We start from the raw sequence: 15663 nt of genomic DNA on the forward strand, positions 1-15663 counted from the left end.
CAACTGACAGGGGTATCTGCATCGTATAATATTAGTATTGGCAACTGGCATACGGAAGCCAGCGATAGAGTCTCCTTTAGGCATCATCTGAGTGAAACCATGGAACACAATTCATATGTACGGCCTGTGAAATGAGTAAGTAATCTGGAAGATATCTGCATGACTTTAATGTGAGTAGGTGGGTGCGATTCTCACCACAGACCGGATCTCTTAATCATTATACAAAATATTGTCGATATCCCAAGGATTTGCACAATTCTCACTATTTTAAGTAGCTTTCATTGAACAAGTTGATATCGGAAATGGTCGATTATATTAGCCTTACCATCCCTAGCTTGATTGTAGAGCTGCCATCTTTTAAACAAGGAACTTTGGATAGAAAATTTAATCAATTTAATTTAGTTAGGAGTCTGTAGGGAGGAAACCGAGGGCTGTCTCTAAAATGACTTAATAACATTGCTAATCACACCACTAACGACTTCCCAATATTCCCCCTATTATACTTACTTTTAAAAATTTTGCTCATTGTCTTATTCTCTCGATTCCATGGCGGATCACCATGTGATGTAAAGTCTCGTAATTTTAAATAACTCATCGTTAGTCGAATGATTGATGCTTTATCTAATTGACTTGTTATTGCACCGGGTAGTGGAAGCATCTTTGCTAATTCATAAAATTCATAATTTTCTTTACCACGTCTCGATCGGGCGGCATCTCGTGATTTTTCTTTTCGTAACTCTAGTATGCTGGAAGTAGAGAAGAGGATAAAGGTTGTTTGTTAGTGATTTTTAAATTGAAGGCTGTTGTTGTTGTTAGATAGACTCTAGTAGAATAGGTTGCGATTAGTCGTGTGAGTATCTACTAGAATATGTAGTGCAAGTCGATTAAATGATCCCGGGATTGGATGATAAAAAAAATATCAAGTTTTTAGTCGAATTCCAGTGCAAATGTAATACTAATAGTTTTATTAGAAATTTTGAGGATGAAAAAAATCATTTCCGGTACACAAAAATGTGTTCTAAATAGCTAACAAAACAAATTAATGACAAAAAATTGTCAAGATTTGTGATTTCAAAGCCGAAATCAAGATGTCAATATCATGCTTTCTCAAAATCCCAATTTCGATAGATTTTTGGGATCGGGAATAGAAAAATTCAAATTTTTGAGATCTTTGGAACACCTTAACAGAATTTTAAGAAATTACAAACAAATAAATTTAATTTCTGACCTTTCAAAATATTAAAAATTTAATATGAATTTTTAGAAAAAGTTTCAATCAATTTTCATTTTTAACTTTTATGGATGAAATTACTATAGGTATTATATTATTAGACATGATTTTCAAAAGTGTGGTTCTTAATTTTTTAAAATTTTAGACTTTAAACTTGAAGTTTTTGTATCAACATCAAATGAATTCTCAATCCCGTAATCCCGGGATTGAAGCTTCTCCAATCCCGGGATTTCGGGACCGGAAAAACGTCCGGGATGCGGGATCCCGGGATTGAAACCCCTAGTGCTATACGTTGCTAGTTATAAATTATGAAAAATATGATTTAATATTGCACAATTTCTACAATTTTAAGATGAATCATCCTAACATACAAGCATATACTCAATGAGCATCTTACGGTACTTAGTGAACATACTCATTGAACACCATTAGATGTTTATTGATCCCCTAAGATGCTCATTGAAACCCTAAGATGTTCATTGATACCACAAGATGCTTATTAAGAATATGTTTGTATGCTATGGTCATTCATGATGAGTATATGAGCCTTTGATTCAGTAAAGTCTTATAAAATGCTTCAAATTGCGAATTTGGCCGTTGCTCTTTAAAAAGCTAGTTGTTTATGATGACTATGCTCCAGTTTTAGTACAAGTTAGTAAGTAAGTAAGTAATGCTCCAGTTTTATGGACCAGAGTGATGTTTAAGTTGCTAGATTATGCCGAGCAGCATGATTTCGTGTACTGCTACCTCGCGTTGTTCATGGCAGAGCTCGAAATCGACTCTAATTTTGGAAGGAATTTTGTAACGAAATATCCACAAACTCCTACGTAACTCCTTACACAACTCAACATTTCAACACAAAAATTTCACATTAACCCATTCATACCCCCCATGCATTGCACAACACCTCAATTATTGCAAAAAGAGACCAGAGAAATTAAACTGTGAATTTCACCTTTTTGTTTATTTTGAGGCCAAAAACAATTTTTCGTATAGCATGTCAGAGTCCATTTAACATCTATTCATACATATGTTGAGGTTGATTTGCATCATCCAAATCAGCATTTCAAATTGAAAATAAATTTCATATTTTAAAGCGATACTAATTAATCAGATTCACGATTTAAAACGAGCATATTTGAGATTTTAATGGTGGTGAAATAATAGAATGATCGATAAATTGATAGAAAGAGAGCTATCGATGAAAATCAGTGGAACTAATGTGACACTTAAATAATCCTAAAACAAAATAGATTTTTGAAATATTTTTTGAGAGAAAAAAAAATTAATCTTTGCGTCAATCAGCCATGAAATTGCTTGATACATGCCCATATAGATTTATAAAATTTTACCACCTCGAAGATTCTTTCTAGACTTGCTTCTGTGCTCACTGAGTCTTTTTCATCACTTTTGAATGAAATAAAAATAAGAATATATAAAAATTTTTGATGATTCATCTAACAGAATTTTAAATTAGAAATGAATAATAGTTGAGAATCATCTTCCAGTTTCACCTGCGTCATTCTAAGAGGATGAATAATAATATGAAAGTTTGGGAATTGATGTGTTTAGGATTATTAGATTTGGAGCGCTTTTTAGAAATTCGATACAAAATATTGAGCAGAAATGCAATGAAATGACTTAACTAGGGTTGGGTTAAAACTGCAGACCTGGTGCCTTGGACAAAGTTTAAGGTACAACCGAAAACTGCTAGTGTGCGCCTCTAAAATGAAAACCTGTGGTTTTTGGACGAATTATAGACTAAACTCATAAAGATTCTGTTCCAAATTGAAGCTAGTTGGATGAAATATTCCAGGGTATACACTGAGTGACTATAGAAGTCCTTTGAGTACAGTTAAGAGCAAAGATGAGAGTATACTGTACAGTTAACCCAGGAATATGACTCCTTTGGCCATTAAAGTTAACCAAGACTATTTTTTACTGTAACCCCGATTTTCAGGACACAAAATTAGGTAATTCTCGTCAGTTTCCCCAAATACTGTATTTAGTTAAGAAGTATTAAGCATCTGTGTGAACCAGTGTTCCTCAAACATTTTCAAGCGCGACAGAACAAACCACATATCAAGTGTAAATTTGGTAAATCACCATACTTTTCGCGACATATCTGATGGTTCGGCGACACACGTAAGTACGAGTTGAAGCCCAAATTGGAGCTCTGGGAAACGTTGGATTAATTTGCATTTTTTGCGAGTTTCGAACCCATGATGTTATTGTAATAATTAGGTACCTAAGCACTAATCAACTGCGCCACCGAGCCACTTCGACTCACTTGACAATGACCGGTCTAACCTAAATATGTATCTTAAATACCAAACCAACAACAAAGCATTAAACTTCCAAAATAACAAAAAATAAATAACCTCAATAAACAAGCCTCAAGAACATTCATGTAAATGCCATGTAAGACAAAATGAGCCCAAACCCATTCATTACATCTCTCAAAAGCCTGCATAGAAGCATAAATTTTGAGCAAGATAAGAATCATTTGTTCGGTAACAAAAAGCTAACAAGTCTCGTCTACCCATATATACGACATAAGAGATGAATATGAAGTTACTTGCCGAGATCCGACAGTAAACAAATTAATGTTTATGATATTTTTTTTTTGTGAATGAACATTCATTCATAACGAACTTGATATTGGACTCGCTGGATCTCATGCGAAATGTCTTATTTGATTACTTTCACGATAAGATGACGAGAAGAAGTAAGAAGGAAGAACTGAGATTCGTAATAATAATGATAATGATGATGCCATTTCGTATGCGGAAAAATAAAAAAATAAAGACGGAATGAGAAAGAACAAAGCAAAAAAATGCCGACAAAGCTGTGGCTAATACACAACCTGAACTTGATGACTAATCTTTTGTCATTGTCATAAATAAAAATGGAATCTAAATTCTCATAAAAATAAACATTTTTATGTGAGCACTGAGAGATGGATAGTAAGCATGATCTAATTTTCACTGTCAGCAAACAATCGCCATCCAGCATGATTTGCAGTAAATTTGTGACTTTTTTTTTTCGAAGGAGTCAGCACAAAAAGTGTTTATTTCTGGCAAGTACAAGGAGAACATCACATCAATCTGGTATATGTGTGGACGGATAGATTATATGATGATGACTTTTCGTGTTTTTTTTACTTCTCCTTCTTCTTCCCATCCCATGAGATTGAACAATTTACTTGAATTGGATTTCTGGATCTTTTCTTTAATTTACAATAAATTTTCAGGTTCTTTGACATAATCAGAATTAAAGCTATCGAATTGGATATTGTTAAAGAATAAGAAATGTTTTAAAATTCAAATACCGTTACTTCTACTTCCATTATTATTTTACAATTTAAAGAAATTCAGATATTTTGATTTAAGATAAGGTAACTGACCATTGTGCTGCACAATAGAAAAGAATAAACAAAAATTATCCCTTAAAAAAATATCCTTTTTGATATTATTGTTCCCGGAGGGTTTCGCATTTTCTATAAAAAAGGTACAACTTTGCCTTCCATAACAGATTTTTATTTGATTTTGTGAAATTTATTAGTTTATATTTTAAGTTAGAAGATAGAGTTATGTGTGATATTGTGCGAGTGAGGGTGGGCAGAATAAAATTACATGATTTTTTTATTTATTTAAAGGTATGAATTCAGCAGAAAATGTTGAGAAATTTGACCTAAAAATGAGCATTGATGGAAAGTTAAATATTTTGTGGATTATGATATTACAGGATTGGAGTGTTGTTAGTTGATTGCATCCATAGAGCCATTAATTCAGTACATCCTAGTTGGAATGAAGCCTATCACTCAAATTTTCATAATTAGGCCTAATCTACCTTGCAACTCTAGCTTGGCTTAGAACATTTCAATATTTTATAACTAATTCAGCATTTTATGGCCGTAGTTTAACCAATTTATTTCAAATTCAGCTAAATCTGGCTCAATTTTAACCGATTTAGCAAAACTTGGCTCGACATCAACAAATTAATCAAAATCTGCCTGTAATCAAATCAATACAGCGATTTCTGGCTAAAATTCAACCAATTTGGTAAAATATGACTCAAATGCAACTAATTCAGCTAAATATGGCTTAAATATATCCAATTCAGCAAAATATGGCTTAAATTAAACCAAATCAGTAAATTCTGACTTGAATTTAATCAATTAAGCAAAATCTGTCAAATTCGACCAACTTAGGAAGATTTGGCTTCATTTAGCAAATTCTATATCAATTCAGCTAAGCATCTTGGCTTAATCAATTCAGCAAATTCAATATTTTGCGTTCATTTCAAATTTTGATTAGTTAAAAATTTGGCTCAATTTTAACAACTAATTCAGCAAACTTGGCTATTAGCAAAATATGGCTCAATTCAGTCTGTCAATTCTGCAAAATCTGCGCATTTTGAATTCAGTATTAACTAATTGTTGTTACATTTAATGCAAATAAATACATTTAATGAAATTGATTAAAAACTACACCAAAATAATGTTACATAAAATTTCAAGAATGACACGAAATTACGAAATCACCGACATCCCTCATCTACATACGTAAAAAATGAAATAAACAAGAAAAATACTCAAAAAAATATTTAAAAAATAATAAAAAAATAAAAACATGCCCAGGATCAATTGGCTGTTGAGCCTGCTGCTGTTCATCAACATTAAAATTTCCACCAAACTCATGATTCGGTACCAACCAGCTGTGTGTAAATGCAACCGCAGCAGCAGCTGTCGAACTTCCAATAGCCGGTAAACCAGGACGTGACTGATATGCTGCATAATCAATTGCAGCGACTGCCGTAAATGGCAACATTATTATGCACAACTTTCAATGTCACAATATTTTAAAAATAATATTCGATATGCAGCATTAAGCTTATATAATCACGGGATTGCACCTCACTACACTTAAATGACAGTCACGAACGAGCAATAATAATTCCGTCATACACTTTTCGCATTTATTTTGCTGCTCATTTTTATTTTCAAAAATCGGAAGTCTATGAAGGACCTTTCTTCTTTCATTCATCAGCTGATTTCAGCAATGTGTCTGTTTGTCTAATAATCTCATCCACAAAAAAAAAACAAGCGTAAACACGGAACAATTGAAGGGTAAATTGAGCACATGGACGACGCGATACGTGCACCCAAAGACTCGACAAAAGTCCAACTGGTTAGTGCTCAATGTTGGATACAAAAACAACAAAAAAAAGTGTTCAGTTATGGTTTTTGTATAATATTGTTGCCTGCTTTTCTATCAATACATACAACATCATCAGGAATGAAGATGGTACGTCTTTTGCATTACAAATTAGCACACCGTCGATAAATATAGAGAGAGTGAGAGAGTGAGAGAGAAAGAGAGAACCATCCAGTATGCCTAACGCTGAGATCAAATCCAGTTGTATTTTTTTTTTGTGAATGATGATTCGACTAATGATTGGTCGGGACGTGACTCAAAGATAATTTTTTTTTTGCCAGCACCAGCTTCATATTTTTACACATTATGATGCTCCACAGTCTCGCTCTTTCCTTTCTCCACAAAACATGCTTGTACGTTTTTTTTTTTTTTTTGCTCTATGAACGTGATTGGTTTTACAATTAAGCCACGCCTCGTGCAACATCCACAAAAGAGATTCGGGCGCGACACGTTTCACATGACATAGAAATTTTTTGCTGGATGTTCTGTTATGTTGTGTATTGAAATCAATAAGAAATCTAAAAAGTTTAGTTAATTTTATTCAATCTGATCATCAAGCCAGGCACACAGACAGAACAACAACAATAGATTGCAGCTCAACAAGTTGCTAAGCTGTTTACTTTTTATCAATCAAAAAAACTTTTCTACACGTTTTTATGAACTATATCCAAAAAAAAAAAAAATGTTATGCTGGACGAATTTTAACTAAATCCACAAACTATTAATATCGTCATCAGAATCATCATCATCATCATCATCGTCACATACATATGTGTGTACACTTACGTGCACCGGCATTTGTGCACGTTTGCTATAAGTAATAATAACTGTGTGTATTGTGACATTGAGGAAATGAGATATATGTTTTTGGATATATATGAATTCAATGCTGGAAACTTTTTGGTTACGATCGATATTATTCAGATGTGAATGCTATGATTATAAAAGCCTCATTCTCGGTTTTCATATTGGGAAAGTCTGGTGTTGCAAAGTTTTTTTTTATGCTTAATTACTGCTTATGTTGCCAATGATATTGATAAATGGAAGCAATTCATGACTGTATTTAGATTTGATTTACGGCTACTGGATTTGAGAGTATGTAGGAATATATTTTGGATTGTTTTGGATAGATTGTATGAATGATCGATATTTTACATGTTTTGTAATTGTACAGTTTGTGTTGCTTCAATATAACTGCAGTGGCTTCGATGATGGGAATAAACTTGATGAATAAGAGATGCAGGGATCGATGCTTGAGAAGAATGATTCGTGCTTTTCATCTTAGTTTTTGTGGTTTCTGAGCTGAATGGACTCTTGGGTATCGAACCATATATAAGCAATTCTGCCAGAGCAAGAGTAAGACCTCTGTGGCCGAATAGTTATGTAATATGTATATGTATTGCTCTTATTGTGAGGAAGTGGGTACGACTCCTATCAGATTCTGATCTTTTCAATTCGCACAATTCTTACGACATAAACCTGCTGAATATTGAGGAAATTTTTCGAAAAACATTGAGTACCTCCAGTAAGTGTTCGATTTTTGAGCAAATTAAATTAATGCCCATTAATGCTAATAACTTATTGGCTGCTTGAAGACTAAGTATGAGTAAAATATCAATCCCTGATCTCAAAATGCTGCTTTTGGAAACATTCGAGTTTTAACTGTATTAAATGCTATTTAACGATATTTTATGTATAGTCATTGCTAAAATTTATGGTTCCAGGGTAAAAGACAGGATGAAAAATCTAGATTCTTAACCATTAAGTCCACTAACTTGAAGATGAGTTTCAGACAGATGCAATTGATCCCTTGAACCGTGTAAGACAAGGCTCTGAGCCTTATTAAGTTCGGAGTCTTTTAAGAATCCATATGGACTTCACCTCCTACTTAATACCGCACGGCCTAGTGCTTCTCATATCATGCTTACGACATTCGTCTGGCTCTTTTCATGCAGTTTGAGCATATCGAGTCAAGAATAATTCACGGTCATAACTTGTCAAAATCAACTATGCACTTCCATTTATAGATCATTTAAAGACTATAAATCCTTCAATATCAAGAATTATAGTAGACAATTGAATTCAGGACTAGAAATATGGCAACTTAATGTCATATAGTAACAATAAATCACATCCATAGCAGCTTATCAAGCATCAAAGGCATTTCAATAAAATCGTCACGATTTTAATTTTATTTTAATCAATTCCAACAATTTATAAATAAAAATAAAGCTATTCGCAAATGGCGCTCCCACAAATTACATTAAATATTCAATAAATTAAATAAAATTAACGATAGTGGACGATTCTTTGAAATGAAAGGAAAGAAAGAAGAAGACACAACTTTTTTATGAATGAAATAAAAACCTTTAAAATTTACATAATTCTGACGAAATGAAGTAATAAAAAAGTCATCATAAATTAGATTCTTTTATGGCTAGTGACTACTGAACTACTGGAAAAATAAACAAAATAAGAGATAAAAATAAAGTTTTAATCAATTTCATATCCATCAGCTTAGTTAGAAAGTGTAAAAGACACGTAAAATATTAGGATGAGGATGTGCAGCTAAACAGTAAGTTGAATACAAAAAAACTTTTTAAAAAACACGCTTTTAAAAAAGACTAAAAAACTTAAAAGAAAAATGTCCTAAAAAGTAGTAAATAAAAAAAAATATTTAAAAAAACTTTTTAAAAAACACGCTTTTAAAAAAGACTAAAAAACTTAAAAGAAAAATGTCCTAAAAAGTAGTAAATAAAAAAATATTTAAAAAAACTTTTTAAAAAACACGCTTTTAAAAAAGACTAAAAAACTTAAAAGAAAAATGTCCTAAAAAGTAGTAAATAAAAAAAATCACGCTTCTTAAATAAAACATAAAAAATATTTAAAAAAATTTGAAATTAAGAAAAGAAGCTAAAATATATTTACAAAATATTGTTGTGTAGTACAAGAACACTATGACTTAAAAGCGTGGGGCGAAATTACTATGCATTTAACACTTACTTCTTCTTTCAAACGCCCCACGCTTTTAAGTCATAGTGTTCTTGTACTACACAACAATATTTTGTAAATATATTTTAGCTTCTTTTCTTAATTTCAAATTTTTTTAAATATTTTTTATGTTTTATTTAAGAAGCGTGATTTTTTTTTATTTACTACTTTTTAGGACATTTTTCTTTTAAGTTTTTTAGTCTTTTTAAAAGCGTGTTTTTTAAAAAGTTTTTTTAAATATTTTTTTTTATTTACTACTTTTTAGGACATTTTTCTTTTAAGTTTTTTAGTCTTTTTTAAAAGCGTGTTTTTTAAAAAGTTTTTTTAAATATTTTTTTTTATTTACTACTTTTTAGGACATTTTTCTTTTAAGTTTTTTAGTCTTTTTTAAAAGCGTGTTTTTTAAAAAGTTTTTTTAACGTTTTTTTTATTAACTACTTTTTAGTCCTGTTAATCCAAGGAAAATTTTTATTAAACTATTTTTCTTAAATCAACAAAAATGTTCAGTTTTCTAGCGTGTTGGAAAATTTTCACCCCTTCACTCGCTTCGCTCCGTTCAGGTCGCAAAAATTTGTGAGCTTCGCTCAACCAAGTCCGAACTCCGTTCGAACTATTTTTTTACTAGCGATACTACATGTAGTTTTCTTACGCGTTGGAAAATTTTCACGCCTTCACTCGCTTCGCTCCGTTCAGGTCGCAAAAATTTGTGAGCTTCGCTCAACCAAGTCCGAACTCCGTTCGGACTATTTTTTTACTAGCGATACTACATGTAGTTTTCTTACGCGTTGGAAAATTTTCACGCCTTCACTCGCTTCGCTCCGTTCAGGTCGCAAAAATTTGTGAGCTTCGCTCAACCAAGTCCGAGCTTCGCTCGAACTATTTTTTTACTAGCGATACTACATGTAGTTTTCTTACGTGTTGGAAAATTTTTACGCCTTTACTCGCTTCGCTTCATTCGTCCGACTGTTATTAAGTCACAGTAGTGTCGGACTCCACTTCGCTTCGCTTCTTTCGCCCGACTGTTATTAAGTCACAGTAGTGTCGGACTCCACTTCGCTTCGCTTCGTTCGCCCGACTGTTATTAGGTCACAGTAGTGTCGGACTCCACTTCGCTTCGCTTCGTTCGCCCGACTGTTATTAGGTCACAGTAGTGTCGGACTCCACTTTGCTTCGCTTCGTTCGCCCGACTGTTATTAGGTCACAGTAGTGTCGGACTCCACTTCGCTTCGCTTCGTTCGCCCGACTGTTATTAGGTCACAGTAGTGTCGGACTCCACTTCGCTTCGTTTCGTTCGCCCGACTGTTATTAGGTCACAGTAGTGTCGGACTCCACTTCGCTTCGCTTCGTTCGCCCGACTGTTATTAGATCACAGTAGTGTCGGACTCCACTTCGCTTCGCTTCGTTCGCCCGACTGTTATTAGGTCACAGTAGTGTCGGACTTCACTTCGCTTCGCTTCGTTCGCTCGACTGTTATTAGGTCACAGTAGTGTCGGACGCCAGGACCATATTTACTCAGTATATCAAGATCCAGTAAAATTCAGGACCATATTTATACAGTATATCAAGATCCAGTAAGATCCAGGACCATATTTACTTAGTATATCAAGATCCAGTGAGATCCAGAACCATATTTATCCAGTATATCAAGATCCAGTAACATCCAGGACCATATTTATACAGTATAGCAAGATCCAGTAAGATCCAGGACCATATTTATACGGTATATCAAGATCCAGTAAGATCCAGGACCATATTTACTTAGTATATCAAGATCCAGTAAGATCCAGGACCATATTTATACAGTATATCAAGATCCAGTAACATCCAGGACCATATTTCCTCAGTATATCAAGATCCAGTAACATCCAGGACCATATTTACTCAGTATATCAAGATCCAGTAAGATCCAGGACCATATTTCCTCAGTATATCAAGATCCAGTAAGATCCAGGACCATATTTATACAGTATATTAAGATCCAGTAACATCCAGGACCATATTTATACAGGATATCAAGATCCAGTAACATACAGGTTATTGAAATTCAATAAAATTAACGGATTTTTGAAGATTTGAATGTAACGGTTTTTTTGGAATTCAAATTTTTGCTAAGAATATCCGCGAGAAAATCACTTGTTATAATTTTTGTCTTTCTTAAATATCCTGAACGGATTAATATTACAATATAATTAATAATTCATATTATTAATCGATGTCTAGTTAATCATATGAATTAATTTCCAGTTTCATAAACAGTCTGGTCAATGTAAATTAAAAATATACATTATTGACAATGGATTTTTTTCAAATTTTTTCCCATATAAAAATTTAAATTAATTAATTAAAATATAAGGAAGCGAGTTAGCGATTTAATGATGACAAAATATCAAATTGCCCTCCGGAACACACACGTATAAAAAAAATCAGCATGATCGGACCAGTAGAAGTGGTCGAAAAAAGGGTCACAAATTTTGAACGTGACAGACAGAAAGACAGAAAGACAGAAAGACAGACAGAGCAAGTCAAATAAAAGCGTGTAAAAAAAGTAGGAAATAAAAAAAAAACTTAAAAAAATGTTCTAAAAAGTAGGAAATAAAAAAAAATCACGCTTCTTAAATAAAACATAAAAATAATAAAAAAAAATTTGAAATTAAGAAAAGAAGCTAAAATATTTTTCCAAAATATTCTTGTGTAGTACAAGAACACTATGACTTAAAAGCGTGGGGCGAAATTACTATGGTTTTAACACTAACTTCTTCTTTCGAACGCCCCACGCTTTTAAGTCATAGTGTTCTTGTACTACACAAGAATATTTTGGAAAAATATTTTAGCTTCTTTTGTTAATTTCAAATTTTTTTTATTATTTTTATGTTTTATTTAAGAAGCGTGATTTTTTTTTATTTCCTACTTTTTAGAACATTTTTTTAAGTTTTTTTTTATTTCCTACTTTTTAGGACATTTTTCTTATAAGTTTTTTAGTCTTTTTTAAAAGCGTGTTTTTTAAAAAGTTTTTTTTAACGTTTTTTTTTTATTAACTACTTTTTAGTCTTGTTAATCCAAGGATTTTTTCTACAATCAACAGAAATGTTCAGTTTTCAAGCGTGTTGGAAAATTTTCACGCCTTCACTCGCTTCGCTCCGTTCAGGTCGCAAAATTTGGGAGCTTCGCTCAACTAAGTCTGATTGTTATCAGGTCACAGTAGTGTCGGACTCCACTTCGCTTCGCTTCGTTCGCCCGACTGTTATTAGATCACAGTAGTGTCGGACTCCACTTCGCTTCGCTTCGTTCGTCCGACTGTGTATAGATCACAGTAGTGTCGGACTCCACTTCGCTTCGCTTCGTTCGCCCGACAGTTATTAGGTCACAGTAGTGTCGGACTCCACTTCGCTTCGCTTCGTTCGCCCGACTGTTATTAGGTCACAGTAGTGTCGGACTCCACTTCGCTTCGCTTCGTTCGTCCGACTGTGTATAGATCACAGTAGTGCCGGACTCCACTTCGCTTCGCTTCGTTCGCCCGACTGTTATTAGGCCACAGTAGTGCCGGACTCCACTTCGCTTCGCTTCGTTCGCCCGACTGTTATTAGGTCACAGTAGTGCCGGACTCCACTTCGCTTCGCTTCGTTCGTCCGACTGTGTATAGATCACAGTAGTGCCGGACTCCACTTCGCTTCGCTTCGTTCGCCCGACTGTTATTAGATCACAGTAGTGCCGGACTCCACTTCGCTTCGCTTCGTTCGTCCGACTGTGTATAGATCACAGTAGTGCCGGACTCCACTTCGCTTCGCTTCGTTCGTCCGACTGTGTATAGATCACAGTAGTGTCGGACTCCACTTCGCTTCGCTTCGTTCGCCCGACAGTTATTAGGTCACAGTAGTGTCGGACTCCACTTCGCTTCGCTTCGTTCGCCCGACTGTTATTAGGTCACAGTAGTGTCGGACTCCACTTCGCTTCGCTTCGTTCGTCCGACTGTTATTGGGTCACAATAGTGTCGGACTCCACTTCGCTTCGCTTCGTTCGCCCGACTGTGTATAGATCACAGTAGTGTCGGACTCCACTTCGCTTCGCTTCGTTCGTCCGACTGTTATTAGATCAAATAGTGTCGGACTCCACTTCGCTTCGCTTCGTTCGCCCGACTGTTATTAGATTACAGTAGTGTCGGACTCCACTTCGCTTCGCTTCGTTCGCCCGACTGTTATTGGGTCACAATAGTGTCGGACTCCACTTCGCTTCGCTTCGTTCGTCCGACTGTTATTGGGTCACAATAGTGTCGGACTCCACTTCGCTTCGCTTCGTTCGCCCGACTGTTATTAGGTCACAGTAGTGTCGGACTCCACTTCGCTTCGCTTCGTTCGCCCGACTGTTATTAGGTCACAGTAGTGTCGGACTCCACTTCGCTTCGCTTCGTTCGCCCGACTGTTATTAGATCACAGTAGTGTCGGACTCCACTTCGCTTCGCTTCGTTCGCCCGACTGTTATTAGATCACAGTAGTGTCGGACTCCACTTCGCTTCGCTTCGTTCGCCCGACTGTTATTAGATCACAGTAGTGTCGGACTCCACTTCGCTTCGCTTCGTTCGCCCGACTGTTATTAGAACACAGTAGTATATTTTTACACTAAAGACTACATATTTTTATATGTGCTCAGTTTACTCGTGATTTGCGTATATTTATGTATATAATGTTTGGACCGAGTTGGAATTTCGCTCGAAAGCAATATATAAAACTCCAAAACGTACTGCTTTGTCTTGTGAAGTATAATCAAATTTGTATTAAAAACGTACAACAGTATTATACTTATTTCCATACTTTCTTAAATTCCCTTCAAATTGCTATTTTTCCACATGAGAAGTCAACAATATTGATATTTATACAGTATAACAAGATCCAGTAACATCCAGTTCCATATTTATACAGTATATTAAGATCCAGTAACATCCAGGACCATATTTACATAGTATGTCAAAATACAGTAACATCCAGGACCATATTTGTACAGTATATTAAGATCCAGTAACATCCAGGACCATATTTACATAGTATGTCAAAATCCAGTAACATCCAGGACCATATTTATACAGTATATTAAGATCCAGTAACATCCGGGACCATATTTACATAGTATGTCAAAATCCAGTAACATCCAGGACCATATTTATACAGTATATCAAGATCTAGTAAGATCCAGGACCATATTTATACAGTATAACAAGATCCAGTAAGATCCAGGACCATATTTATACAGTATATCAAGATCCAGTAAGATCCAGGACCATATTTATACAGTAAATCAAGATCCAGTAACATCCAGGACCATATTTATACAGTATATCAAGATCCAGTAACATCCAGGACCATATTTATACAGTATATCAAGATTCAGTAAGATCCAGGACCATATTTATACAGTATATCAAGATCCAGTAAGATCCAGGACCATATTTATACAGTATATCAAGATCCAGTAACATCCAGGACCATATTTATACAGTATATCAAGATCCAGTAACATCCAGGACCATATTTATACAGTATATCAAGATTCAGTAACATCCAGGACCATATTTATACAGTATATCAAGATCCAGTAACATCCAGGACCATATTTATACAGTATATCAAGATCCAGTAACATCCAGGACCATATTTATACAGTATATCAAGATCCAGTAACATCCAGGACCATATTTATACAGTATTTCAAGATCCAGTAACATTCAGGACCATATTTATACAGTATATCAAGATCCAGTAACATCCAGGACCATATTTACATAGTATGTCAAGATCCAGTAACATCCAGTTCCATATTTATACAGTATATTAATATCCAGTAACATCCAGGACCATATTTATACAGTATAACAAGATCCAGTAAGATCCAGGACCATATTTATACAGTATATCAAGATCTAGTAAGATCCAGGACCATATTTATACAGTATAACAAGATCCAGTAAGATCCAGGACCATATTTATACAGTATATCAAGATCCAGTAAGATCCAGGACCATATTTATACAGTATATCAAGATCCAGTAACATCCAGGACCATATTTATACAGTATATCAAGATCCAGTAACATCCAGGACCATATTTATACAGTATATCAAGATTCAGTAACATCCAGGACCATATTTATACAGTATATCAAGATCCAGTAACATCCAGGACCATATTTATACAGTATATCAAGATCCAGTAACATCCAGGACCATATTTATA

The 15663-nt window shown here is 34.4% G+C and overlaps 1 protein-coding gene across 4 annotated transcripts in view; it reads right to left on the reverse strand.

The window, feature by feature from the left end:
* Positions 1-15663, reverse strand: part of LOC139088171 (protein trachealess-like) — an 80631-nt gene that overhangs the window by 9605 nt on the left and 55363 nt on the right. For 3 of the 4 annotated variants that reach the window (XM_070637275.1, XM_070637259.1, XM_070637253.1), the window contains exon 4: positions 508-746. In XM_070637275.1, the coding sequence (XP_070493376.1) occupies positions 508-746 (239 nt within the window). Of the gene's footprint in view, positions 1-507; positions 747-5869; positions 6402-15663 lie in introns of those variants that run through there. The other variant, XM_070637267.1, reaches the window with a different exon arrangement.

The sequence above is a fragment of the Chironomus tepperi genome, unplaced genomic scaffold (assembly GCF_022539635.2).
Source record: "Chironomus tepperi strain 1889 unplaced genomic scaffold, CSIRO-AGI_Ctep_v1 contig_12, whole genome shotgun sequence".
Classification (NCBI taxonomy): Eukaryota; Metazoa; Arthropoda; class Insecta; order Diptera; family Chironomidae; genus Chironomus; species Chironomus tepperi.